We start from the raw sequence: 27,230 nt of genomic DNA, 5'->3' as shown, positions 1-27,230 counted from the left end.
AAAGCATGGAAATAGTTCACCCTGACTGTGAACCTATTTAAGGAAGTGATCTAACATCCACGGTGTCAGGCGCATGTAAACACACATGGTAAAAACAGTAGTAGAAGGCAAGAAGCAGCATTGTTCCTGTAAAATCCTTGCAGTCATTTATTTTTCATGAGCTCATATGGCAAAAACCCCTCTTTTCTTGGATGATTTTTTTCCTACTTCAATCTAGGCACAGTCTCTGCTTTTTAATGAATGATAAATAAAATGATATGGTCATGAGTGTGTGCGTGCTGAAACATGTATTGATGGGTTTAGTCCCCCAGGTCATCGATCACAGGCAGGCATTTGCCTGTAATGGGCATATGTGTCTGTCTCTCAGTTGTGGACAACGACCACAAAGACACATTCATGGATCAGACACAAAAGGGGCCATTACACCCAACCTTATCAATACTCACTCCTGAGAAACTACTTTTCTTCTTTTCTCAAGGGAAGGATTTGTTGACTGCCCAATTAGTAACGCTAGAGCGATTGATATAGTGTGAAGTTGGAGGCAGAAACAGAGTTTACGTTCCTTAAATCCGATCCTGGGGCGATCGTGACTCAAGAGTTGGCAGTTCGTCTTATAGTTGGAAGGTTGCCGGTTTGAGCCCCGGCTCCGACAGTCTCGGTCGTTGTGTCCTTGGGCAAGACACTTCACCCGTTACCTACTGGTAGAGAAAGGAGAAAAAAAATAAATAAATAAAAAAAAAAATAATAATGTCAGACAACATGGTAAGGTTCGCGGATAAATACAACAAAATAAAATGATACAACCAAGACAAAAAATGTGGAACTTTGTAAATGTAATAATAAATGCAAATTCACTGTGTAATCGTGTAACTTTATTAGCAGCGTCCTCCTGAAATGCGTCAACAACACAGACAGTAACATCCTCCTCTCTGCCCCTTAATGCTCTCTGGTCGCTATGGTAACGTGCAAATAATCCTTTCAAAATAGTTAACTGAGTTAACGATAAAAACCCTGAAAACATTAATCTCACACCCGAGCTTTAACTCTCGGTACCAAACGACTCACGGACCGGTCCGTGGCCCGGGGGTTGGGAACCGCTGTCTTAGACTACAAGGTCGAAAGACACAACATGGAATAGTAATGGTGAAGACGAGGACGATAAAGATAAGAATGCCCAGGCCTATACAGAGTTAATCACTTTTGATGAGAGAAGCTGCTGCTGATGGCCGCAAGACAATGAAAATATTAAGAGACTATTATACTGGAAAAGGTAAACCAAGAATTATCAGCCTTACTGAATTGATTTCTCTGAAGAAAGTAAGCAGTGAACAAGTTTGCTGGAACAGGACATGACATGACTGTTTGATAGAAAACAGTTTCCTGCAGAGTCCTGCAGATCATTGTGTTTACTCAAGGAAAGCAAGAAAAGACAAAGTGATCCTCATCCTATGAGGTGATGATATTCTTATTGTAGCCAGTGATGAAAGTGTTTTAAAAACTGTGAAGGGAATGCTAACTGCAAGGTTCAAAATGAAAGATATGGGTAAACTCAAGCATTTTCTCAGTGTTGATTTTGAGCAAACAGAAGATATGTAAGTAAAATGCAGGAGAGACTGTAAACCAAGATCAACTCCTTATGAACAGTTGAACTACAATGATGATGCTGAAAATGAAGAATGCCAAGATGTACAGAGAGGCAGTAAGCAGCCTTATGTACTTGTCCTCTTGCATGCAACCAGATTTGAGTTTTGTTTTAAGTAAGCTATGGCAGCAATTCAAAGAAGCAACTTTGGAACATTACCGTAAAAACAATCAGGAGACAAAACATTGTGGTACAGGAAAAGTAACAAGGATCTGGGAATACAAGCTCACGGTGACTCAGGCTTGGCTGCAGAGGTGACTGATAGGAGGAGTACTACATGGTTCAGTAAGTCTGAATGAATGATACCTTAGTATCATGGAGAACAAAGAAGCAGCCAGCTGTTGCCTTGTCAACTTGTGAGACAGAGTACATAACTTCGGTGGCAACAACACAAGAATGTTAGTATTTGACACACCTGTTGCAAACCACGTATGTGCAACAAAAGGGACCACCAAGGATTTTTGAGGATTATAGCATTAGCAAAGAATCCGGTTAACAGGCAGAGATGTAAGCATATTCATAACACGTTTGGGGGCAACTTGAAAGAAAGGCAGACCTGGTCAGAGGTCCAGTGTTACTTTGGATGCAAATTATAATGTAATATTTAGAAACCCCATATAGTAGTATCATTTCCTACATTCTGCCAATACAAGCAAAAGCATCAGAATTTTAAGCACTGGTTTAACGATAAAATAATTGACCATATCATGATGTTTAGATTCTAGGCTTGTCAGAATGTAACTAGATAAACTGAAATGAAACTGGACTGAAAAGAATAACAAAACATCAAGAAACTTGGTCACATGACCCAGGACCGTGACATACTCTTCATTCATCATTCCTTATATGCTGTTTGTATATCATGCCTATATTCTGTCAATACAAACAAAGGCAGTAAGAAACCGTTTTAAACAGCCACACATATTGGGTAATATCTACCAAATGTCACAGTGCTACAATCGAGACTTATAACACTACACTAATTCGATTTAGTTCAATTTTATTTATACAGTGCCAAATCACAACAACAGTCGCCTCAAGGTGAGGTCGACCCTACAATAATACATACAGAGAAAAACCCAACAATCATATGACCACCTTTGAGCAAGCACTTTGGTGACAGTGGGAAGGAAAAACTCCCTTTTAACAGGAAGAAACCTCCGGCAGAACCAGGCTCAGGGAGGGGCGGGGCCATCTGCTGCGACTGGTTGGGGTGAGAGAAGCAGAGGTGGGACCAAGTCATTGTTTTGTAAGTAAGTCTCACGAGTCAAGTCTCAAGTCACTGGTGTAAAAGTCCAAGTTTAGTCACAAGTCTGAAACTTTGAATTTCAAGTCCTTTCAAGTCTTTAAAAAAAGAAAAAAGAATGTTGCAATGACATGTTAAATGTAAATAACAGACCATGTGTTTTTAAAAAAATCACGTCTGTGTTTATTTCAACACATGATGAAATAAGTGAACTTACAAAATATACACAAAGTAATTCTGAAATTGCACCTCTATAAGATACAGCTCAATTCACAGAATAAACATTCAATGAAAAACACAAAAGCAGAACTTCCTGTTCAGACAAAAAGTGCTGAGATTTCCACAGTACAAAACAAACCATTGCAGTATATTTAGTGCAGCGTGATTAGCATGTCCTCTCCCTCTCACCTAGTCCGTTTGTGCACGTATGAGTTTGTATCTGTCCATGTCTGAGTGACAGAGTGTGTGTTGTGTGTTCCCTGAGTTTCGATTTTTTTTGCTCACCATCCACCGACAGACTGAGATAACAATCTGCATGTTATTCTTGGATGCGCTTGTAGGACCGGGTTTAAAATAGCATGACACAAATATCATACACATTAAAGTCAAATAGTATCATCAACGTAGCAACATTTGCTAGTAAGATGATGCTATCTCATCGTAGCAAAAGAGAAGCACCACCTGCCATTTTTTTATGCAACTTCAAATTCAACTTCAGTTGGATGGTGTTCTTTCTCCGTCTGTGATTCTCATCTTGCATGTTTTTTGCATGTTGCATTTCGTTTTCTGTTGACTGCTTCATAATTTATGCACCCAAAAGAAGGCTTGGCAGCATTTTTGGCCTGAGCAGTTTTTTATTTGTTTTGTTTTTTTTAATCTTGTTGATTTGATTGGCTGTGCTACAGTTCACACACACATACGTACAGAGTGGTAAGAATGAATGAATGAATTTAATTAATGGTGCACAATTTTTATATAATATGTGTGTTAAATTATAGATTTTTGGTAAAATATCAAGTCTTTTCAAGTAAACAGGTTCAAGTCCCAAGTCTTAAAACAATTTTTCAAGTCAAGTCTAAAGTCGAGGATGAAAGACATGCTGTGGAAGAGAGCCAGAGATTAATAACAAGTGTGCAGAGAGGTCTATTAACACATGCTGAGTGAGAAAGGTGACTGGAAAGGAAAAACTCAATGCATCATGGGAATCCCCCAGCAGTCTACACCTATTGCAGCATAACTAAGGGAGGATTCAGGGTCACCTGGTCCAGCCCTAACTATATGCTTTAGCAAAAAGGAAAGTTTGAAGCCTAATCTTGAAAGTAGAGATAGTGTCTGTCTCCTGAATCCAAACTGGAAGCTGGTTCCACAGAAGAGGGGCCTGAAAACTGAAGGCTCTGCCTCCCATTCTACTTTTAAATACTCTAGGAACAACAAGTAGGCCTGCAGAGCGAGAGCCAAGTGCTCTAATAGGGTGATATGGTACTACAAGGTCATTAAGATAAGATGGGGCCAGATTATTTAAGACCTTGTATGTGAGGAGCAGGATTTTGAATCCTGGATTTAACAGGAAGCCAAAACAGGAGAAATATGCTCTCTTTCTAGTCCCTGTCAGGACTCTTGCTGCAGCATTTTGGATTAGCTGAAGGCTTTTCAGTGAGTTTTTTGGACATCCTGATAATAATGAATTACAGTCGTCCAGCCTGGAAGTAATAAATGCATGAACTAGTTTTTCAGCGTCACTCTGAGACAGGATATTTCTAACTTTAGAGATGTTGCACAAATGGAAGAAAGCAGTCTTACATATTTGTTTAATATGTGCATTGAAGGACATGTCCTGGTCAAAAATGACTCCAAGGTTCCTCACAGCGTTACTGGAGGCCAAGGTAATGCCATCCAGAGTAAGAATCTGGTTAGATACCATATTTCTAAGATTTTCAGGGCCGAGTACAATAACCTCAGTTTGATCTGAATTAAGTCAGGTTTTTGTGTCTAGCCTATTTGTCTTTGTGGGCTGATCACACACTGTTTAAGTTTCCCCTTGGTCTCATTTAAGTGGGTCAGTTTGTTTGTTGCCAGCTTTTGAGTAGAGCTCTGTTACTTTGACCTCTTTTATGGGCCCAGAATTAAGATTTTTTTTGTATAATTTAAAGTTTGATTTTTGGGTTAAATAAAAACTTTTTATGGACTTTAATCTGTGTCTAATTTTGCTTTACTGGTTGGTCCATCACAGTGGCATTATTATCAGTTTGACCTTCACATCAGTTAATTTTAGATCGTTATATGATACTTTGTAGACACTGACAGAACACACCACACTTGGGAAGCTATGGGAAGGAACAGTCTAAACACAGTCGTCATCACATGCACACATGCAAACGTTAACAAAAACATAACCTCCTGGACGGAGGTAAGTAGTTGGTGCACACTGTGCAAAATAGCAGCAGCTGAAGAACCAGCCACCAGAGAGTTAACATCAAACTTACCTTTTGACATACAATGCTTAATAATTTACCGTTTTTATTTTTTTTAATCCCCTTGACAACACTTGAGAGAAAATATTCAAAGGGAACAAAAACTACATACAAAAGAAGCATGATTGTAAGATTAGGTTTCAGGGTCGTGTTCAGGGTTACACCACAGCGTTAGAGGTTGAAGAGTCAGTCTGTGCGGCACAGGGTAGAGCACCGGATTGGTAGCAATGTGGCATGTCTCAAAGAAGGAAAACACAACACTTCTGCAAAAATCAACATGTTTTCCATACTGAAATATTTCCCAACAGTTAGTAATGTTTGAAGCTTTATCATAATTAGTGTTTCACATGACAAGCCTTTATCTGAGCTGCCTATAAAACTAACAAGAAACCCAGAACACAGCATTGCACAACCTGAAAGGACAAGCAACAGCAGGTACAAACGCATCATAACATGAACGATTATTACATTTTATTATATATTTAAGCTAACATAAAATAAGTATAATTCACTGTTGACTGGGGATTCTGTTTGATACAAGCTGCAACTAAATCGTGTGTTCATTAGAGGTGCTGCTGTGGGAAAATGGCAGAACACTGTCACCTAGACATTATAAATGTTTTTCTTGGAAAGAGCCTGAAGGAAAACAGGCATAAAGACACTTGTGCATCGTAGTGTAATTGGCCCAGCAATTATCAGTACAAATCCAACTGGCATGTGTCACAGGTCAGTTTGAAATGTGACTTTGTAGAGTTGCACCATATCTGGTTGATCCGGCTTTTGAGTTGCAATGATTGCAGCGATTTCAGAAGCAGTCTAAAATCAAAGCAAAGCAACATGCTCCCTCAGGTGGACTATAGTGGCACTGCACTGCCATGGAAGCAGAGGACTGCACGGCAGTTTTTCATTTAAACTTATTTAGTCGATTGTATAACTTTTTAAAATCAATATATTTATCAGTTATATATTGTTTTATTATTCTATAGCTAATAAGTGATAGCAAAATATATGTTCTGGTGACTTACAACATTTTATGTGCTCTGTTGAATACTTCTGTTTAGCCAATGTTTCTGCTGTTATCTGTTACAGATACCTGCAGTTTATCCTTTAGCACATGTCCTGTAATGCAGCGGTGCCCAACCTTTTTTGCGCCATGGACCAGTTTATGTCCGATAATGTTTTCACTGACCGGCCTTTAAGGTGTCGCGGATAAATACAACAATATAAAACCAGTATAAAACAAAAAAAAGATTTATTCATAACACATGGGAAAAGACCCAGGGAAACTGAGTTAATGATAAAAACGGTTAAACCCCCGCTAAAAACCGATACAAACCATAAAAACCACGTTTGACCAGGACATGTCCTTCAACGCACATATTAAACAAATATGTAAGACTGCTTTCTTCCATTTGTGCAACATCTCTAAAGTTAGAAATATCCTGTCTCAGAGTGACGCTGAAAAACTAGTTCATGCATTTATTACTTCCAGGCTGGACGACTGTAATTCATTATTATCAGGATGTCCTAAAAACTCCCTGAAAAATAAATGGCCTGAAAAGCCTTCAGCTAATCCAAAATGCTGCAGCAAGAGTCCTGACAGGGACTAGAAAGAGAGAGCAGATTTCTCCTGTTTTGGCTTCCTGTTAAATCCAGGATTCAAAATCCTGCTCCTCACATACAAGGTCTTAAATAATCAGGCCCCATCTTATCTTAATGACCTTGTAGTACCATATCACCCTATTAGAGCACTTCGCTCTCGCTCTACAGGCCTACTTGTTGTTCCTAGAGTATTTAAAAGTAGAATGGGAGGCAGAGCCTTCAGTTTTCAGGCCCCTCTTCTGTGGAACCAGCTTCCAGTTTGGATTCAGGAGACAGACACTATCTCTACTTTTAAGATTAGGCTTCAAACTTTCCTTTTTGCTAAAGCATATAGTTAGGGCTGGACCAGGTGACCCTGAATCCTCCCTTAGTTATGCTGCAATAGGTGTAGACTGCTGGGGGATTCCCATGATGCATTGAGTTTTTCCTTTCCAGTCACCTTTCTCACTCACTATGTGTTAACAGACCTCTCTGCATTGAATCATATCTGTTATTAACCTCTGTCTCTCTTCCACAGCATGTCTTTATCCTGTCTTCCTTCTCTCACCCCAACCGGTCGCAGCAGATGGCCCCGCCCCTCCCTGAGCCTGGTTCTGCCGGAGGTTTCTTCCTGTTAAAAGGGAGTTTTTCCTTCCCACTGTTGCCAAAGTGCTTGCTCATAGGGGGTCATATGATTGTTGGGTTTTTCTCTGTATCTATTATTGTACGATCTGCTGTACAATATGAAGCACCTTGAGGCAACTGTTGTTGTGATTTGGCGCTATATAGACAAAATTGAATTGAATTGAAAAACCATTAATTTCACACCCGAGCCTCAACTCTCGCTGCCCGGTACCAAACGACCGGGCCGGGTTGGGGACCACTGCTGTGACGCATGCAGTACTCTTATCTCTAATTCCGCGAGAATAAACCCAAACTTCATTTTTTTGTAAACCTAACCATATAGATTTGGTCCCTAAACCCACTGAACAGTAAACCTAACACATGTAAACCAAACCAAGCAGTATGTGCAGCAGGATATGACCCCACCTGCTCTATTAACATTAGAATGTAACAGTTTTTACACACATCAGATCCAACTTTGTAATAAGCATCCACATTTAAAAACTGATCCTAAATATTGTAACTTTTCTCATTATCATTTTACTGTCTGTTAAGGGTAAAAGAAAAAGAAGTTTAATGAATACTTTTTCAAATTCAAACAAACACAAATTTTCTTTTGGATTCTTCCTCAAAACCTCAAAATGTTTTTTGTTGTTTTTCCTGCTCATCTGGCCGAAGGACCTGCAAGTTTATGGCATGTTGAGACATCCATCTGTCCGTCTGCAGTTAACTAGAATTGGTAAATGTCCAAACAGTGTTGGTCTGAATTTAATTAAACTTACACATTCAGTTAATGTCCCTGCATCAGTACCAGCACATCCACTGATTTTCAAAATGAGTTAACACACTGATTATGGGCGATGTAAAATAAATAAATAAATAAAAAAAGACTAAGAAATGGTTTACAATAAAATGTGTCAGGTTAATACTCCTTGGTGTGAAGGGTTGTCTTGTATGGGCGATGGAGGGTGCATTTTCCTTTCCTGTGACACCCTGTGCCTCTCTCTAACGCCTCCCTCACATGTTTGGCTCATTGTGTGAGGCAAGGACTAAAAAGGACACAGTGTTAATCCAGTCTTTCACTCGCCTCATTGAATCAAAACACACACACACACACACACACACACACACACACACACACACACACACACACACACACACACACACACACACACACACACACACACACACACACACAGATTGGGCAGAGAAATAGACTCCACTTTCAGTGCTGGTAATTTTAAGTTCAGTAAAACCTCTAATGTGCAGTATTATATGTTACATTTTCCAATCTGACACATAATAAATAAATACATTTGTCATTGTTTGGAAACATTTATTCAGCTATTTATTTACAGTCACATTATATGCAATGAAAATGAAAACATCTTTCTTTATACAGTTCTTTATACAGTTTATACACACAAACAGAGAAGGAACCACAAAGAGAAAGATAAATAAGAAGTAAAACATGGAACACTAGATACAACAAATTTCATCACTTTCATTGAAAAGTTTTACGTTGTGTTGAAAACAGAAGCCATGAAGATAAATTCATGGGACAAAATAAGGAATAGAAATTTGAGAAGAAGATTCACACATGAGCTCAGAGCTCCTCTGGTTTTTCCGTTTTGCTCCTCTGGGACGATACAACAACGAGAACTGACAGCCACAGGCTCGGTAGGCTAGTTTTTGCTATTTGGTCTATTTGTACTGTAAGAAACTAACAAAACCACATTTTTAACATTTTTAACTACTAAATGTTAACAGCAATATTTCACATTTCTCCTAAATTCTATAATGTTCAGCGCTTCAACCTCAGTCATTAGACCCAATGTTGTTGTATAAAACTTCATTAAACAGAACTTTGAGGCAGGAAATCTGCTAACAGATTAGCATCCTTGCACTTAAACCTGCTAGTGGCCATGCTAATGTAGTATAAGACTGGGCTGTTGCTGGTCATAAAAATCAATCGAAAAGCAGGAGAAGCAGGGTTTCTAGGAAATGTAGTAGTATTTTGGAGAACTCTATTAACCAGGCAGAGTACCAGAAAAGCAACGTTAACTGCTGCATAATTATACTAATACTAAAGAAGACAATCAGAATTAACCTGAAGACAGGATTTGACTACATAAGTCAGCATAAAGCTTAATGATAAAACGGTCAATAGATAACAAAGAGTAGGAGAGTTTTGCCTTGAAGCTCAGTTAAAATCTTAGATGATGCAGTTTTGTTAGTCCTCCAGCTTTATGGAAGCAAAAAGTTAAACTGTGTTGTGGCTCTTTAATTTATACTTTGTGAGCCATTCAGAGGAAGTGTGCAGTTAATATGTTAATATGTTTGTAAGCATCTCTATAGGATGCACTCAGTATAACACGCAGTCATACAATGACATCCCGAAGTTATGTTACAAAAGGAATTACGTTTAAAACTGAAATATGGTTAAAAATGCATCAAGTTATAAAACTCTACAGGCGTTTGGTTTATTATTGAAACAAACACCCTGCTATGCACACGATGCTGGACACATGTGTAAGTTACTATGTGAGCGTCTTTAGCGGATGGGGGCCTTCAGAGCAGCATCCACCTCCTCCTCGGGCAGCAGCGTATGCCACTGGGCCACAGGACGCCTAGGATTGGCCAGCATGTCTGACCAGTGGCGCAGCCCGACGCCTGACGCGCCGTAGCCAATCCAGCACTTGCCGATGGCATCGTTGCTGCCCAGCTTGTCATAGTCATATACGGTGATCAGCACCTGAAGTTTCTGTGTGAGGAGACAGATGAGGGTCAGGTGTGCACCTTTATTCCAAGTTGAGTGATGTTATTGTAAAGCTTTTGAGTAAACTCAGGTTATGATGGTTGGTCAGGTTTAGCTACTGGGTAATGCAGACCTATGAAAAAGAAAGTTTTAACAGGACTCACTAGGTACGATCCATGATTCAGTGGCTTGTAGACTCACCTTTAGCAATAATTACTTAATTTTTAACCCACTCTTCAACAATCTTGCTTCAAGTCACTGAAGCTTGAGGGCTTTTGTTTGTGTACACCTCTCTTAAAGTCCTGCCACAGCATGTCGATCAGGTTGATACTGACTGGTCATTGCAACACCTTCATTCTTTTTCTTTTCAGCCATCCTGTTGTAGATTTGGATCATTGTCTTGTCGCGTCCCTCTGGAATACTTTGGTAGTACTTTCACATTTATAATTTAACCTCTTAACACCTAGTGTAAGCATAATCATCATCAGTGAGACGTCCTGCCCCCCCCCCAAAAAAAATACTTTTTAAGCAACAAATTGCAAAAATGCTCCATGTTGCAATTATGATACAAATTAAAACTATATGAAATAATATTTGTAATTTAACTTTTTTTCTTTTTAATTCTCAGACGGTTTGATAAACACTATTTTTTTATATTTAAATTATTACATGGTTCCAGCTTTAAAGGGTTGATACATGTAGTGACTGGTCTTCTGAGAAGGCTAAATCAAACGGATTCATTTGAAATTTAAACCTATATTATTTCAGTGTTTTCTCTGCTCAGTCTGCTGTAAAACTATATAACATACCGGGCATATGTGAACTTTGCAAATTATACAACATATTAAAACTGTGGCATGAGTATCATTAGAGGAAGTTGGGGCAAGACTAAAGGAAAATCTCTGCAAGAAGCACAAGATGAAATTTGATTTTAAAATTCTATTGTTTACTTATAAAATTTTAAACAATATGGCACCTGACTACTTAGCTGATCTCCTCTGTCTGTACAGCCCTCAGAGAGCACTAAGATCATCGGGCCAACTGCTCTTGGTGCAACCTAGGTCTCGGCTGAAGACCAGAGGAGGCCGTGCCTTTGCCGTTGCTGCACCCAGGCTATGGAATACTCTCCCTCTTCATATTCGCGCGTCAGATTCCATTCAGTCTTTTAAATCACGTTTAAAAACGTATTTGTTTGATCTGGCGTTTAAGGCGAATTAGGGTAATTTACATCTGGCTCTGTATTTAGATTATGTAATTATCTTATATTTTATATATTTGTAATTTATATTTTAGTGTGATTTTATTTGTACTGCGATTTTACTGGAAAGCACTTTGGTGTACTTCGGTCTTAAAAATGTGCTATATAAATAAATTTTGATTGATTGATGAAATCACAAAATCTATACGAGCTAGGTAAAAATGTTGCCTTTATTCTTTTGAGTTTCAAGAGCCAATCGAGAGGCAAACATGGGGGCACGTTTTCCAGATGTTTGTGTTTCTTCTCATTCAAACACAGTGCTGGAATTTTCAGCCTAAACCTGGCACAGCAGTATTTCTAACAGCCTCTGTTTCAGGCCTCCTAAAATAAAATAGTGCACAAGCTGAATGCAACCACAGGAAAAAACGTTGCACAATTTAAGCCCTGTCCATTGATGCAACTCTCTGGTCTAAATATGACGGGGTCAAACTGTGATGCATACAAACCTGGATCTGGGAGAACGGGATCTCGAAGCTGAAGCTCTCATTGAAGTAAGGATTCAGTGTGTTTTGCTTGACTGACGTCTTCTTCTTTTTGATTCGTTTGCCGTTGTGTTGAAGAACTACCTTAACGAAGGGATCTGAGAGAGAGACATGACATCAGGATAATCAGTTAGCAGAGCTCTCCAGAGTCTTTAACAAGCTCAAGTACGAGTATGTGTGTTCACCTGACAGTCCTCCAACATCCATCTTCTTTAGATTCTTGGCTTCCATAATGTTAACCGTTAACTTTCCGGCAGTGGGGACATAACGAAGGGAAATACAGATATCACCGAGTTTCTCTTGCTGTCAGGAACAAAAAATAAACACAGGGATTTGGTTATCTTGCCCAAAACCGGTATGTACCATTAGATTTATCATGTTTCCAGGAGATGGAAAAACACCTTTACCTCCTCTTTTTCTCCTCCAACCAGATCCCGCCATTCATGTATTGGCTGGCCGAGGTCTATGGAGTTCATGGGGATCTTGATTTCACCGATGACATCATGTTTACCAAAACGGTCAAAGTCAAAAACTTGCAGCACCAAAGTCTGACCGCCCAGTTCACTGTAGGGTATCTGAAGAAGAAAATTATTAACAATGTTGAGTGATGAGGTGGTGCTCAGCGATTTAAAATATAATATCATCAGTGTGATTCAAACCTTAAAGGTGAAGGTCTCATTAAACACAGGGCAGAGGTTCTTGCGCTGGACTTTGGTTTCAAATTTCTTTTTCTTGTCTGGCAACATGTAGACTTTGACGTAGGGGTCTGAGGTGCCGCCCATGTCCATGGCTGGGAGATCCTGAGCCTGGAGGATGCCAACTATCAGCTGCAAGAGGAGGGAGGAAACAGATGTTAGATGAAGGTCATAAAATCCTTCTTTTATTGGGTTAAATGTGTGTGTACCTGATTATCAGTGAAGTTATAATCCAGTGTGTACTCAAGTTTGCCAAAGGACTCTTTCTCCTCCTCCTCCTTCCCTTCCTCTCCTTCCTGGAAGACACAAATTGGATAGAAGTTAACACACCATGCCACACCATGATTCTGCAAAATGTCTAAAATATGGAAAAGAAAATGAACAAGGAAGGCTTAAATGTAAATATTTAAATATAATACTCTGGTTTGGAGTCTGTGTGAAAATATAACCCTTTGATGAAATAATCTATATTCTCCAGTGCCCAAAAGCAAAGTACTGGCAGTTCTGACTCCTTTTGTGTTTACCCTAGTGCACTGTGGCTGTTGTGTGCAGTTTAAGCAGTGATTTCAGCCATCACTAGTCTCAACCTGGATAAAGGCCAAACAGCTGTGAACAGTTAATCAGTGATTACAATCAGATAGAAAACCCAGAGCTGCAGCTAACTCCATCTGTTGACACGCAGAGGGTGGAGGATGTATGCAGCCATGGATCTTTCTTGATTCACATCCCAATAATAATAATTATACCTAATAACACCCTCATTTCCTAATTTTAAATTTGATACTGCAGCCAGCAGCTGATAGCTTAGCCACAAAATTGTAAAAAAAAAAGAAAAAAGAAAATCTACATTCTGCTACCATTTAGGATAAATTAGGCTAGCCTTGGGCCTTAGGCTTCCCTTTCTTTCTGTTCCTAATAGCTGCTTAGCATAAAAAGCTCTGCAAATGTGTGATAATATGTGGCAGTTAGGGTGAATGTTGCATAGCCTGTAGAGATCTGTGTCCCTCCATTGATACGCTTCCTCAGACAATCACTGACCCACCACCAAATTCGTCATGCTGAATAATGTTACAGGCATCACAATGCTCTCCACAGCTTCTGCAGACCATCTGTGGGGCATAGACGTCCGTGGTGGACCTGCCAGTTCTGGTCTTCTATTGCAAATAGAAACCAGGTTCACAGTGCCAGACAATAAGCAGAGGGCCCACTAGAGGCCCTGAGGCTACCCTCATGAAATCTGTTTTTGAGTGTTTGGTCACACACATTCACACCAGCTTCCAGCTGGATGTCATATCGTAGCTCAGGAAGTCTTCATCCCGTTCTTCTCGCACAAAGAAGCAGATTCTGGTCCTGCTGAATAAAAGATCCTCTAGAGTCTGATCCAGCTCTCCTAGAATATCTGTTTGTGTCCTGGAATCTCCTCCATGCCCTTGAGAGACAGCAAACTCGCTGACAGTGGAATATATTAATGTGGCATCCTGGAGGGGTTATATATTATATGTAGCCTCATGCTACCAGCGGTAACACTGACTGTAGCCAAATGCAAAACTAATAAAAGATAAGGGGTAAAAATCCTCCACGTGTAAAAACATTCCTGTTTTGGGGGTTGTCTCAATGTTGCCCCTCTACTGCACAACCCACAGTAAGGGAATTTTAGACCAAACTAAGCAGAGTTACCAAGTAGTGCAGGTTTTCTTCTTTTTGAAGAAAAGAAATTCCTCTTTTCTCACCTTTTTCTCCTCTCCCTCCTCTCCCTCCTTGTCCTTCTTCCTGCGTCCTCGTCCTCCCTTCCTCTCGCGGGCCTTCTTGGGCTTTTTGCCCTTGTTGAAGCACTTCTTGTAGATGCAGAATCCCAGGCAGCCGACAAGAGCAAGGACCACAACCACAATGGCACCCACAGCCCACATGGGCACTGGAGAAAGGAGTGAGAGGAAGGGGAAATGTAGATTAGTGCTGCATAAAAAGAAAAGAGTGATCACACTGCACAGGTCAGAAAGTCAAACGCGTTTAAAGTGTTAATGTTAATGTGTCATCCAACATAATCAGCTCACAATATCATGGCTTCTTGGGCTTCCAACAGGTTTAGTGGCCCTCAGCCCTCTGACTGGTTTAAATCAAATTATTAGCACTCTTACTGTGAGCATTTATCTCAAAGCACTGCTGTTTCTAAGAAACGGTAGCTAGCTATACTGTAGATGAGTAAATAAACTTAAAGACTGACTCTATAAAATACTTGCTTTTAGGGTCAACATTTTATCAGTTGCCTTTTTTCATGTGTCTGCTGTTCCGCCCAGGATGAGTTGGAATAACCTTAAGAACGTGACTCTGTGCGACAAACACAGCAGCATGAGATGTGAGATGAACTTACTCTTGAGTTTATGATCTTGGAGAGCAGGACAGAAAGGTCACACGGCGAAGAAACGAGAGAAGACAGAATGGGAAAAATGAATGACAGGATGATGAGATGAAAGAGACTGAGATAGATACCCTGATCTGCTTTCTGATGCACAATTTCATCTAACATTTTCCTTAAGTTTACAATATGAAAGTTTGTGATTTTTTTCTTTTCAGCTTAAACTGTAACGTTATGTTTAGATAGCCGTGTGCTCACTTGGCAGATGTGTGAGCTCATTAAAGAACTTGTTCTTCATGCTGTTAAACTGGTGGTGGGAGACGGGTGGTGGAGGGGGTGGCCGCTCCTTCTCCTCCTCCTCAGCTGCCCGGCGGAGCCGCACTCCAGCCATGTTGACCAGTCGCATTGTTGCTCTGTAAAAAAAAAAAGGAAAGCAGACAAACAATAAATAACAGGATCCAAGCTGATCGTAAAGAAGACTTGACGGAGACAGCAGCGTGACGATAGGATTGCAAATCGGCAGATTTAGGAGACAGAAAACCAGAAGAGATGCATGTTCAGTCACAGTCAGTCCTTCTCTTTGTGTGTTGATACACCACTGCTGCTTGTCATTAAAGGGCATTTGTCTATGCATGCTTTCATTTTTCTCCTTCCCCTCATGCCCCTCCCTGAATCTGGTTCTGCGGGAGTTTTTCCTTTCCACTGTCATCAAGCGCTTGCTCTCTGGTTGTCGTTTTCCTTTTTACTTTGTAAAGCCTTATAATGTGCTTTCAGCTGGCATTTGCTGTGGATCAGCATTCACATATAAAAATATAAAAGCATATGAAAATTAAATTGATATGAAATGAATCAAATAAATTAAATTCATTGTTAAAAGTTAAATTAGAGTTTCCCTGCAACAGATTGGTGGCCTGTGCAGGGTGCACCCCGCCTCTCGCCGGGTGCACAGCAGTTCATTTGTATTTATATGGTTGATAAAATGGTTGTGATCAGGCAGCCACACATGTCCAGCAATGGTGGGCAGCTTTTGGGAACAATATTACAAATTGATTGTGGGGAGGTTAAAACCTCCACTAATTTTAGTCTTTAGATTAATTGGATTTTTTAATTTTACCTACACGATGCAACAGAATTACTACAAAGTGCAGTAAAGTAATAGCTCTTCTCACTGTTTCACTCTGATTTAAATGTGCCCTCATTTCATTCTGTCCTTTTTGACCTTTGACCTGACTGTAATCCCTTTAATCCTCTCTCCATCGCCTCATTCTCATGCTCAAAGTGTGTGCTTAGTCTAAAGCATTGTGTTTTATCAGGTAAGTGAAATATTCAAACTCATTTGTGTGTAAGTGTCACTGTAACTTCATCCCTTTTACATAGACTGCTGTTGTGTAGTTTAATCTGTGTTATATTTGATAAGGTATTCACATATTTCATACATTGTGTTCAAACTAGATAACAAGTAAATGTATCTGTACGTTTTCTGAATGTATAATAATATAGTAGGAAACTGAATTACCCAGTAAAATCAGGTGCTTTTAGAGTTCCACATGTACAAGATTAATAGAACAATCAGCATATTCTAGACTACCTATGCAACAGTTTAAGGAGCCAATTTTTGATTGATATTTAATTTCATTATTTAGAGATTTTTTTAAGTAGCCCCTTTGTGGCCCCTACAATTTGTAGTGAAACTTAAAAAGGTAAAAGTTGTGCCTTCCTGCTTCACCCAAGACATTTCAAATCATGCAACTTTTCCTTTGAAGGCAAACAGTTGATGTTTCTGGTTTGTTTTGCACTTGTCACAGTTTGCGCATGTTTACATCAAAGTTAAGGGAACCCACTGTGCAAACTGGCAGTGACCACAGCAATTTGTTAGCGACCAAATCAATCAAATGAAGGTTTTTAACCAGGAAACTCCAGAACCAGTTACCTACCAGTTGGAGACTACACTTTTTTCCCTAGCAGCCAGACATTAACAGCTAACAGGACTAGGTCTGAATGAGTAAGGTCTGATTTATTTTCTCAAAGACATTTTTTCCAGGTTTTCTCAAATCCAAAAATTCACTTAATACAACCTGATGTTAAAGGCATACTTTTTTGGAGCGTTTGGATAACAAGCTGTTATTTTGTGAACATCTCTGTTTGTCAGTTAGTAACACGTCCCGTTTCTGATTCTTGGTTTACACTAACACACTTCTAGTCCATTTGAAAGTGGCTACATTGTTTCATTTTCTACAATGTAACAACCTAATACAAATACATATTACTCATCCTACCTATGTAGCTGAGCAGATAAATAAGCTACATCATAGCAGACCACAAGGTTAGTTACGTCCCTCTGTCGCTGCACAGCACTGTAACAAGATTAATTGCCAAAGGTAATCCAAAAATCTCAGGCTTAACCAAATTAAGGACAGTTTGCCTCTCCGGGGTTCCTCCCCTTTCTCCGCCCACACTGTCACCACTTCTCCTTCACTCCTCCTCCCTCTGTTGTCTCCATCTGTCTGTGATTAGTCCTGATTTAGATACATGTCTCCCTGCTGATATGCACTACTGCACACGGAGAGGCTCATAGGCAACATATTTCAATAATGAGATCTGGTTCAGCTGGCAAGCTTTGTTACAATGACCCTTACAGCCCCCTGATTGTATAAGCAGAGGATTAGAGAGGGAGACCGAAGCATGTTTGTGTGTCTGTGTTTGTGCATGCAGATAGATACATAGAATAATTCACTGTATGTGTATTTTGAATGGATTTGCACACCGCACATTGCTGTTAACACTAAACTGCATCAAAAAGAGGTTAAAACATATTTACACACAAAAATATAAAAAACATGTGAGTCAAAGTAAAATACAATTAAATTATTTCAATTGCAAATAAATGAATGCTTCATTTTATGTTTTTACAGGATGGGATCATCAGCGTATAACATATTAGTTTAAATCAAATAAATGTCTCAGTAGGTATAAGCCTCAGATGGTATAGTGAGGATCCTGGATAATAGCAAGCATCATACTATGTATCATATTACTGTTTATGCCACAGGAAGGTGTGTTAAATAACCACCTGTTTGGAGGGATTTAGAACACCCCAAAACCTTTGGATGATAATTGCACATGTTTTCTGGGTCACAGCAGCTTTAAGCTGGGCTCCACCCAAAGTCAGAATCCTGGTCAGTAATGTGTGTGTCTGTCCAGAATTTAAAGCTTGGAGAAACACAGTCCACCCAAATCACACGTCAGAAGACTGAAATTCAGTTGAAAGATTATTAATGTGAACCAACTCTTGAAGAGAAAGGATGCCCCACACACAATAGTAGCAACGGTTTCTTTTTCCTGTTTTGTTAAGAAAACTCGTGTTACAAACAAAGAAACCTGAATCTCAGAGTTTGTCAAACATGACAATAGCCAGTAAAGTGTGTTAATATTCTGCATCAGCCTCACATTCTCATGTTCTTTAATTGCAGTGTTGTGTAACTGAGTAAAAGGACCCTATTGTGACTGACACTGTATAAATGGTATTCATAGCAAGAGTGCTTGTTTTAGCATAGAATAAACTGGAAAGGAGACAATTCCAGCTGACACAAAATGCAGCAGACATGTGAATCAGCACTTTGTTTTTCATTTTATGCACTAACTTGTTCCTATGATTAAAAACTCAAAACTCAAAAATGTTTGCACATTACTGTAAAATCTGCACTTTGTGAAAGTGCTGCCAAGAGGAAGACAGCTTAGAAAGGTGTTCAGCGTATACAGGTTATTAGCTATGATGTAATAATCAGATTTGTGTTATGGTTAAAGAGTAAATCATGCATACCATTCAGCACATCAACCTTTCATATAGGATTTGCAGTTTAAGCTGCATTAGTCTTCTTAAAGTTGCTCTGTATCTGCAAGCCCCTTTGCTACCCATCTCCATCTCACCTTGATAATGAGGTAATATTTTGTATCTGGGTTGTTCATATGATCACGTCTTGGATACAAAAACCCCCAAAAGGATAAAAATGCACTTTGTAAAACATCAAAGATGCACTTTTCTGTAGTTTGTCTTCAGAACATCATCGTTTCACCTCATCGATCTGGAAATGCGCTGGATACTCTGGTGATCGGCACTGTTGGAGGAACTACAGATTGTGGATATTCCTTGCCAATACATTGTCTTTCATAAAGGAGCACAAGGTGACTCACAGCTGGGGCTCTACTGCTGTTTTTAACAGCAGCTCTGTGGATGGCATTTATTGCCTGCTGGCTGGTTCATCATTTTATTTACAAGGAAACATCTCAAAAGCTATTTTTGAAATGTTGCACCTCAGAGTTTACAGAGCTGACGTATACAAGCTTCAGTGAGCCATCAGATCATCCAACATGCCTCCACCAAATACTTGGATTGATTAATCAAATAGACTTATTGATGTCTAAACCCCACTTCTTCCTGTTAGTAGATGGAAAATGAACCAACAAAAAAATCAAGGTTCACCTCTAATACAGCAGCCCATAGCTGCCAACCATGACAAAACAGATCCTTTTTGTGGAATAGATTAGCTTATCAAAACAAAGTTACTGGAAAAAGTCATCTGCACTTACAGTAGCCCTGACAGGAAAGAAGCAAACCTTTAACCTCCATAACAAACAGAGATGTTACAGGCGAATACAGCAGGTGACTTCACGTGATCACAGACACTAGAAATAGAGGTAGATTCCTATAATCCACTTAAACTAATCTTTGCCACCTTAGGAATCCTACACTATGTATCATCAAATGTATTTTCCAAGAGGGAACTTTCTCACTGCTCAAAAACAATCGATACTCAATAACTGAAGGGTGCAAATTAATGTCTACATGGTTATATCTTAAGAAATTTACAGCATGACTGTAATATGCTTATAAATACACAGACGTGTACAAAAGCAGGGAGGTATTAACTGTAAATAAGACCTGAAATAAGACACTAATAGATACAAAGCTTGATACTTTATATCTACGGTATAGACAATATTAATGTCAACAGTTTGATTAAATGTATATTTTATATGCATTATATACCTAAAGTAAAACATGATACAGTGAAAATAAAAGAGGAAAAGCATAACTCACATGATGTAACCTCAGTCCGTCTTGTGTCTTTTTCTGTTATTACTTTCTGCATCCAAATGTTCTCCACCATAAATCCTCCACCACTGATTAAAGAGAAGCTGGTGTGCACGACTGTCTCTCTCTCTCACCCCCTCTGCACTAATCCTTGCAGTATCCCTCACTGCCAGCTACTAACTAATCACCTAGTTTAGTTCTGTGTTTTTTCAGCGGTGATCTGCATTTCATTGCTAAGATCATTCATATAATACAGAAACACCTTTAAAGCTACTTTTGTAATCAAATTAAAATCAAATGGTTCATAAAGGTTCATTAACACAGTGACACTTTATTTTTTAAACTAGCAGAGAGGAAACATACAAACATACAATCACTATAGTGATGATGCTATGATACATTATATTAGGGCTGAACGATATATCGCATTTGCGATAATATCGCGACATGATCAAGTGCAATTTTCTAACCGCAAAGGCTGCGATTATACTCTGGACATGTCCAAATTCATGGGCTGCATCCTCCTGAGGCCGCATTTGTAGACCGATTACGTCACAGCGACGCGCCGAAGGCTGTCCAAATTACTACCATATCCCAGAATTCATAGCGCGGCCCAGCCAAACTCCAGTTTCCAGCAATGGCGGCCGCTACTAAGTTTTAAAATTACTCATACTAATCTTTCTGGGTCACAAAATAAACTTTTAACATATTTTCAGGCGAGAAAGTAGTTGTGTAAACATCAAATATCTGCTCGGTTTATCAAGATATCCCATATTTGCAAAAGTGCTTCGACGTTTTCAGAGGCGTCTGCTACCCACCAGCTCGACAGCTAGCCGGGAGCTCGAGGGTTACTGATGCGGCCGAGAACGGCACAACTCCCGGCACATCATTTTCAGATCACCGCGGAGTTTCGCTGCTCGGGTTAAACGTAATATATAAGTCACTTAGACAACCTAAAAATGTTATTGTTGGGCTTTTTTCAGTGTTTTGTTTGTTCGTGAGTAAATCGGTTTGGCTGAGATTAAAGTTATTAGATTAGATAAAATAAAACTTTATTAATCCCCCGGGTGGGTTCCTCCTTGGTTTTCACACAGCTGACTAAACGTCAAACAGAAAACTTATTAAACAGAAGTATGAGACAGTCGAGAATTTACACCAGTGTCTGGTTATATTTTAGATAGCAAGAAGCAGACGGCCGAGTTTATTAAACTCCACCGAGACAGCGGTGACGCTAATCAGAACTAGACCGTCCAATTTCACGCCTTTAAATTTTAAAGGCGTGTTTGTGTGTGTGTTTATACAATTGCTATTATGTTTGCACTTTATGTGTAATGTTACTGACTGCAGAGATCAGTAAGATGTGTGTATTTTTTATTTATTAGTTTTATTTATTTAATATTATTTTTTAATTGAATGACTGTCTAGTAGTTCACAGATGTCGAAAAACTGAGTGTGGTAAAGCCACTGATTTTGTTTATGTATATTTCTGCAATCTGCACATTGTACTGACTTTCATTTTAATGTTTACACCAGGGTTCCTTGTCAGCACTTTATGCTCAGATGTTTGTAAGCTAAAAATAAACTATTGTGTATGTTCAAATATACTGTTGTGATTGAAGAAGTTAAATAAAAATGTCAGTCATCAATTCATGCATCACCTCATGTCATCATAACAGAGGTCTGTCTTCCAGGAAAGAACAGTTTAAAATTAATGTAATATAGTATTGGCCATACTATATGATGTATTGCTTGTCTTTGTTTAATAATACAGAAGACAAAGACCTTAAAAAAATAATCGCATATCGCATCGCAATCGCAATATTGGGGCAAAAAATAGCAATTAGATTATTTTCCATAATCGTTCAGCCCTACATTATATTGCAACAAACACTCTAATCTATCAAATATATACAATTGTGGGTAAAACATTTGTATATAGCAATTAGATGTTGGCACTTACAGAGCCCTAGACAATGTCTGTGCAAAGTTTCATCATGATTGGTCGACTCATCTAGGAGGAGATGAATGGGGTCAAGCTGGTAATTACATGCAATATGTTTCTGATAATACGGCAACTAACAGTAATAAATTGTAAATCACCGATCTGTCTATATAGAGAGAAAAACCCATTTAACAGAAATTCATAGTTAACTTTTACATTTGCACTCAGTAACCTAGTAACAAAGGAATATAACCTGAAGTTGAGTTGTGCTCACTGATAAAGCCTCATTCAAACTGATGGAATCGTTGTAGCAGTTAGTCTGCATTTATAAATTGGACAGCAATTATTTGAAACCTTCACTAATCTCTCTCAGAGTGACTGCAGTCAGTCCAAGTCCGACTGCAGCTGTTTGCAGAAAGGTTGCCTCCTATAAGGTGAGATGAGCCCCCCTTATACACATTGCAATTTGCATTTGCAATATGTTGTTGGCCTTTACTCTAGGGTTCTGTCTTTCTTGGTGCTGTAGAAATACACTCTTTGCATGTCGTCCCCAGCACCTAATGAACAGAGAGTAGAGTAATTAATCCCCAGAAACACGATACTGTGAGGAATCACAAGTGTACAACAAATCGCAGAATGCATTACAGTGGTATAAGCCCAACCTAATTGGCAAATGAAGTTGAGTTGTTTCCCACAGTGGATGTCCTTCCACTGGAAGTCCTCTGTGCTGCCCATGCCGCCACAGGTGTTCGAATAATAGCGAGGGACCCAATTTTGTGGCCAATGGAAGAAATTCATGGAATGTCCAGACATCCAGAACCAGTCATTTCCTCTTAGTGACCTGTTGGACAGAGTGAACAAAATGCTGCTGTTTATGTTACCTGTGGATGTTTAAAAGCTTTTTCTCTTTTTTTCCACAATTATATGATGCAGATTTATCTTTATGATGTTAAATGGGGCCAAAAACCTAAAACCAACCATTCATCCATTTTCTTCCTCCTACCAAGTTCAGGGTTATTATGAACTAACTGCACTCCTGTGACCCTCGGTTAGATAAGTGGTGCTCTGTTGGTAACTTTGTGTGTTCTCTATCTTCTTTTAAACCTTTCCTAGTCAGTTTGAGTCATTGTGTACATTGTTTGCATTGCTTTGTGGTGATATTTTTATTTGATGTGGTTACTTCTTCTTCTGTCTCTTTGTGGTCATTTCACATTTCTAATCATTGGATAGATTTCTTTTTACATTGTATTGCAACTGGACATGAACAACATCTCATTCATATTATGTCCTGTTCATTCATTGAGGTGTTAAGAGCATTTACATGATAAGCACAGTACCTGCGCAGTCCCAGCCAGATGTAGTCTGTGAGGGTGAAGGGAAGGCTGCCCAGCAGCTGCTCCAACTCGTCTTGCTCCTGTTGGCTGTGAAGGCTGAGCAGGTCCCAGTGATAATGTCTACAGTACATCAGAGCATCAGACCAGCAAAGCCTCTTTCCCACAACCATCACATTCCTCTCGCCCAGCAGCACGCTCACAGTGGGAGGAGATGGTGGAGGAGTTGGTGGAGGAGTGACAGCTTTGGGGACTGAGAAGAAAAATCTTGACAGGTTGCGTTTGTTCCAACCATGTTTGGTTGTTTTCATTTTGTTTTAACAGGCTGAATTGTAAGGTTGCTTTCAGCTCCAAATTAAAACATGAATACTGAGAGGTGGAAAGCAATATAGAGACAATATAGAAAGCAACAACAAGCACATGCAACCACAACATATGGTGCTAGAAACAAACACACCACGGCCATACCAGAGAGAGAAGCAAACACCTCCACTTCACACATCGTCAGTATTTTCTGAGGTCCTGGTAAGAACACAGTGATGTAGCGACCTTCCATTTCATTACACTGGAATGTGTGTGTTGGGGAACTCCCTAATGAATTGATAGTGCCACACCTGATAGATTTAAACAAACATCAAACTTATTTTATCTACAAAAGAAAATGTTTTGGCTAAACAATAATGTGCTGTTGTTTAAATGAGAAAAATAAAATCATAAATATTTATGGAGAAATCGTGTCCTACATGGAGTTTTTAATTCCATTTTGATCCAGTGAGTTCCCAATCAAGATCTGCGCCCCAATAAGCCTGTAAGCTGTACTCCCGACTCTGTTGATGATGGTGACAGCAGTGACCTTATGGAGACCCAACAAGTCTATGTGCCACCAGGGCGAGTCCTCTGTTGGTGAAGTGTGGGTACAGCATCCTTGTGGCAGTTGTCCATTTCTGCATCCATCGACAGCTTTTGAGGCCCAATATTCTGTCCCAGACCAAGTCGATGACTGTACTGTTTCTTTGTTTAAGGCCACATTTGGAAGCGGTTCCACTGAGTATCGAAAAGAACAAACAGACATGAGTCATTATCAGGCAGGTGTGTTTCAGTAGATCAGATTCACTCACTAAAAGCTCTACCTCGGGCAGCATACACCTCCACTTCACACAGGGTGAGAGTTTTCTTCTGTCCAGGAAGAAACAGGTTCACAAAGCGACCCTCCATGCTGCCTCCGTCACACTGGTATGTGTAGGTTTTACCCGCTTTTATGTGGGAGATGGAAGCACACCTGACAGACGAATATATGCAGACAATATTCTGTTAATATGGATTTTCCCAAAGTTGGATAGCATGTATCTCTTAATTTCATTTCATAATGAAAATTGAATTCTCATCATTACTTGGGATTATTGTTTCCATTGTTCTCCAGTGAGTTCCCTATTCGGATCTCAGCTCCATCCAGTCTTTCAGCACAGCAATCTCCTCTGTTGGTGACTTTTACAGTAGTGATTGTAAAGCTGTGCTGCAGGTCTACCCGCCACCAGGGGTCGGTCTCGTCTTCAGCAGTGTGGCTGCAGAACCCATTGGTATAGAACGAGTTCCGTCTACCGTCGATGGCTTTGGATGCAGCAGCAAAAGAGAGCGTAGATGACTGAGTAGCTTCTCCTTTAAGTGCTAAATTGGGTGATGGGTATCCTTGAAAGAAAACCAGGAAAAGTTGGTTTCTGCAGAAGGTGCACTGTGCAGTTATTTTAAAGGTCACACTTAATTTTCATAACATTTTCTGAGTTTCAGAGTCTATGAAATACCAGACGTCTGTATCAGCATCAGACTGAAATGTGATTACCATAGTACACTTCAACCTCACAGAGACTTAGGATCTTCTTGCTTCCAGGGAGAAACACTGTGACGTATTGTCCTTCAAAAGACCTGCAGGGAAAGTAAAATGTCTGTCCACTGGGAAAGTGAGAGATCACAGCACACCTGTGTATGCAAGAGCCCAAAAAAAACAGAAAGAAAGTGAAGGAATAAATCTTATTCACATAATGATTTCATTATTTGGGGCTTTATCAAGTGTTTTCACCTCATGCTTTCATGGTCATTGATCTCTGTTGACTTTCCAATCCAAATTTCAGCACCATCCAGCCCGTTTTCTAGTTCTACTGTACTGGTAATTAGTACAGCGCCGATTGTGTACACTTTCTTCAGGTCTACCCTCCACCAGGGATCAGATTGTGAGGTGGTAAGTGTGCAGGACCCTCTTTGATAGCTCGAGTCTCTGTTGCCATCAACTGCCTTGTCAGCAAAACCCAGGCTGTCATTGTTTGAGGACTGTACAGCATTCTGATTCAATGCCAGGTTTTGGAGGAGATGACCTTATTAAGAAAAAAAACTGTAGTAATTAGTCAAATTAATAGATTACTCTGGGAGTCGAGGGTGGTGGGAAGGGGTGTTGGAGTAGGGTTGTACCTGTTGGTGCACCAGATTCCATCAAGAAGAAAATACCTGTTAACATAAAGTATTTAAAGAGCTTTAGTTTTCTTACATCCAAAAGAAACATAATATAAGCCCAAAACAAAAAACAAAACATTTGGTCAAACCCAGGACCATGAGATTAGAACGGGTTCTTGATTTTTCAAAATAGGCACCCAAAGAGGAAAGAATTAAGGGAAGATAATATTCCACAACATCTCTAAGTGAGCAAAGCAGGTTATGAGTAAAAGAAGAGTACATTTTGTGATTGTGCACTTTTTTCCTTCATAATTGTGGTTCATGGTGTGGGTTTTAGATAGATTAAAACAATAAAATATCTGGCATTGATTCTTTATATGGGAAAATACATTTAGTAAAAGGTAATTTGTCTTACCTGTGAAGATCCAAATATAATCCATGCCATTCATGTCTCCTTGAAATGTCAAATCGATTATGAAATTGAACAAATGACATTAATTGCTCGTATACACCAGCTGGCAAGTAGAGGACTTACTTTCTCCGTAGTTTTCTTCAGAGTACTACAAATAACATACTGGATTTAGTCTGGTAAAGGAGAACATATGGAACTTTAATGAGTGTTCGTCAATGTTTGCATGAAGGAAGACACACCCAAATTTGGGTCATCCAAACAACTTAATTTGCACTTTCTGTGAGTTTCCTGACACTGCCAGCCCCTTAAGTTTCTATGTTTTGCAAATGTTTTGCATTTGAACGGTCTCACATGTCAGAGCACTGACAAAGAGTCAGAGCACTATTGAGCTACTTGACCTAGCTGTCTTAGCTAATTTTAGACTGAGTATTAGTCAGGATTCAGAATTCATCAAAGTACAATACAGGTGGTGGTGTGAGTGGATTCCACTTTGTTAATGTTGACAAGGCCACTCAACCAAATATAATTTTGGCTGTTCATTACACTTTGCCGAAAGCTTCTTGGGCCACAGCTTTGGAAGCTGCCTCATCCAGCAGCTTTCGTAATATTTACCATCAAGCCAGGAAATGGCCAGTGCACGTGTTTTAATAGGACTCTCCTCAGTTTGCTGCATGCTCTGTCGTGTTCAGAGAGGCTAGAATTCATCTCGGCCCCAGCTATGCTCGTTATAATACCACTCTTATGCAGGCCAGTGTATGTTCTTTTGCGTCAACCCCATTGCAAGAGATGTTCATGTGGGGATTCAGGAGCACCAAATCCCACTGCACGTTATGTTTCAAGGAATTAGGGAATGACTGCTGACCACAGAAAAAAGAATTTTGACCAGTTAGAGATGCACCAC

The 27,230-nt window shown here is 39.6% G+C and overlaps 2 protein-coding genes across 3 annotated transcripts; both read right to left on the bottom strand.

Annotated features, from left to right (window-relative positions):
* Positions 1–8,885: 8,885 nt before the first annotated feature.
* Positions 8,886–20,341, bottom strand: syt5a (synaptotagmin Va). Of its 2 annotated transcripts, XM_085270099.1 has the most exons (10): positions 20,209–20,341; positions 15,369–15,523; positions 15,126–15,140; positions 14,488–14,669; positions 12,967–13,053; positions 12,722–12,889; positions 12,470–12,637; positions 12,248–12,365; positions 12,027–12,160; positions 8,886–10,328 (listed from the first exon to the last, which is right to left on the bottom strand). In XM_085270099.1, exons 2-10 carry the CDS (start codon positions 15,514–15,516, stop codon positions 10,119–10,121), a joined length of 1,230 nt encoding a protein of 409 aa, XP_085126225.1. In that variant the 5' UTR covers positions 15,517–15,523; positions 20,209–20,341; the 3' UTR covers positions 8,886–10,118. The 2 variants fall into 2 exon arrangements, with proteins under 2 accessions (XP_085126225.1, XP_085126226.1); XM_085270100.1 differs by lacking the exon at positions 15,126–15,140.
* A 2,295-nt stretch (positions 20,342–22,636) lies between these two features.
* Positions 22,637–26,012, bottom strand: LOC146575398 (uncharacterized). Its single transcript, XM_085272549.1, has 10 exons — positions 25,936–26,012; positions 25,550–25,841; positions 25,313–25,449; positions 24,867–25,161; positions 24,606–24,754; positions 24,219–24,519; positions 23,944–24,089; positions 23,482–23,728; positions 22,807–22,985; positions 22,637–22,701 (listed from the first exon to the last, which is right to left on the bottom strand). The coding sequence occupies exons 1-10, from the start codon at positions 25,979–25,981 to the stop codon at positions 22,637–22,639; spliced, it is 1,857 nt and encodes a 618-aa protein (XP_085128675.1). The 5' UTR covers positions 25,982–26,012.
* Between the last annotated feature and the right edge of the window lie 1,218 nt (positions 26,013–27,230).

The sequence above is a fragment of the Mchenga conophoros genome, linkage group LG4, assembly GCF_057382185.1.
Source record: "Mchenga conophoros isolate Kocher_MC1m ecotype Shallow Benthic linkage group LG4, M_conophoros_male_GT1.1, whole genome shotgun sequence".
Lineage (NCBI taxonomy): Eukaryota > Metazoa > Chordata > Actinopteri > Cichliformes > Cichlidae > Mchenga > Mchenga conophoros.
The sequence above is the reverse complement of the archived record's forward strand: the minus strand, read 5'-3'. Positions and strand labels throughout refer to the sequence as shown.

Excerpts from the sequence above, each read along its gene's own strand:
- syt5a (XM_085270099.1), bottom strand. The coding sequence starts at position 15,516 with ATGCGACTGGTCAACATGGCTGGAGTGCGGCTCCGCCGGGCAGCTGAG. Across the intron at positions 13,054-14,487 it reads AGGAGGGAGAGGAGAAAAAG|GAAGGAGAGGAAGGGAAGGA; the intron begins GTGAGAAAAGAG and ends TGTGTCTTCCAG. Across the intron at positions 12,890-12,966 it reads ATAACTTCACTGATAATCAG|CTGATAGTTGGCATCCTCCA; the intron begins GTACACACACAT and ends CTCCTCTTGCAG.
- LOC146575398 (XM_085272549.1), bottom strand. The coding sequence starts at position 25,981 with ATGTTAACAGGTATTTTCTTCTTGATGGAATCTGGTGCACCAACAG. Across the intron at positions 24,090-24,218 it reads AATGGAATTAAAAACTCCAT|GTGTGGCACTATCAATTCAT; the intron begins GTAGGACACGAT and ends TAAATCTATCAG. Across the intron at positions 22,986-23,481 it reads ATCTGGCTGGGACTGCGCAG|GTCACTAAGAGGAAATGACT; the intron begins GTACTGTGCTTA and ends TCTGTCCAACAG.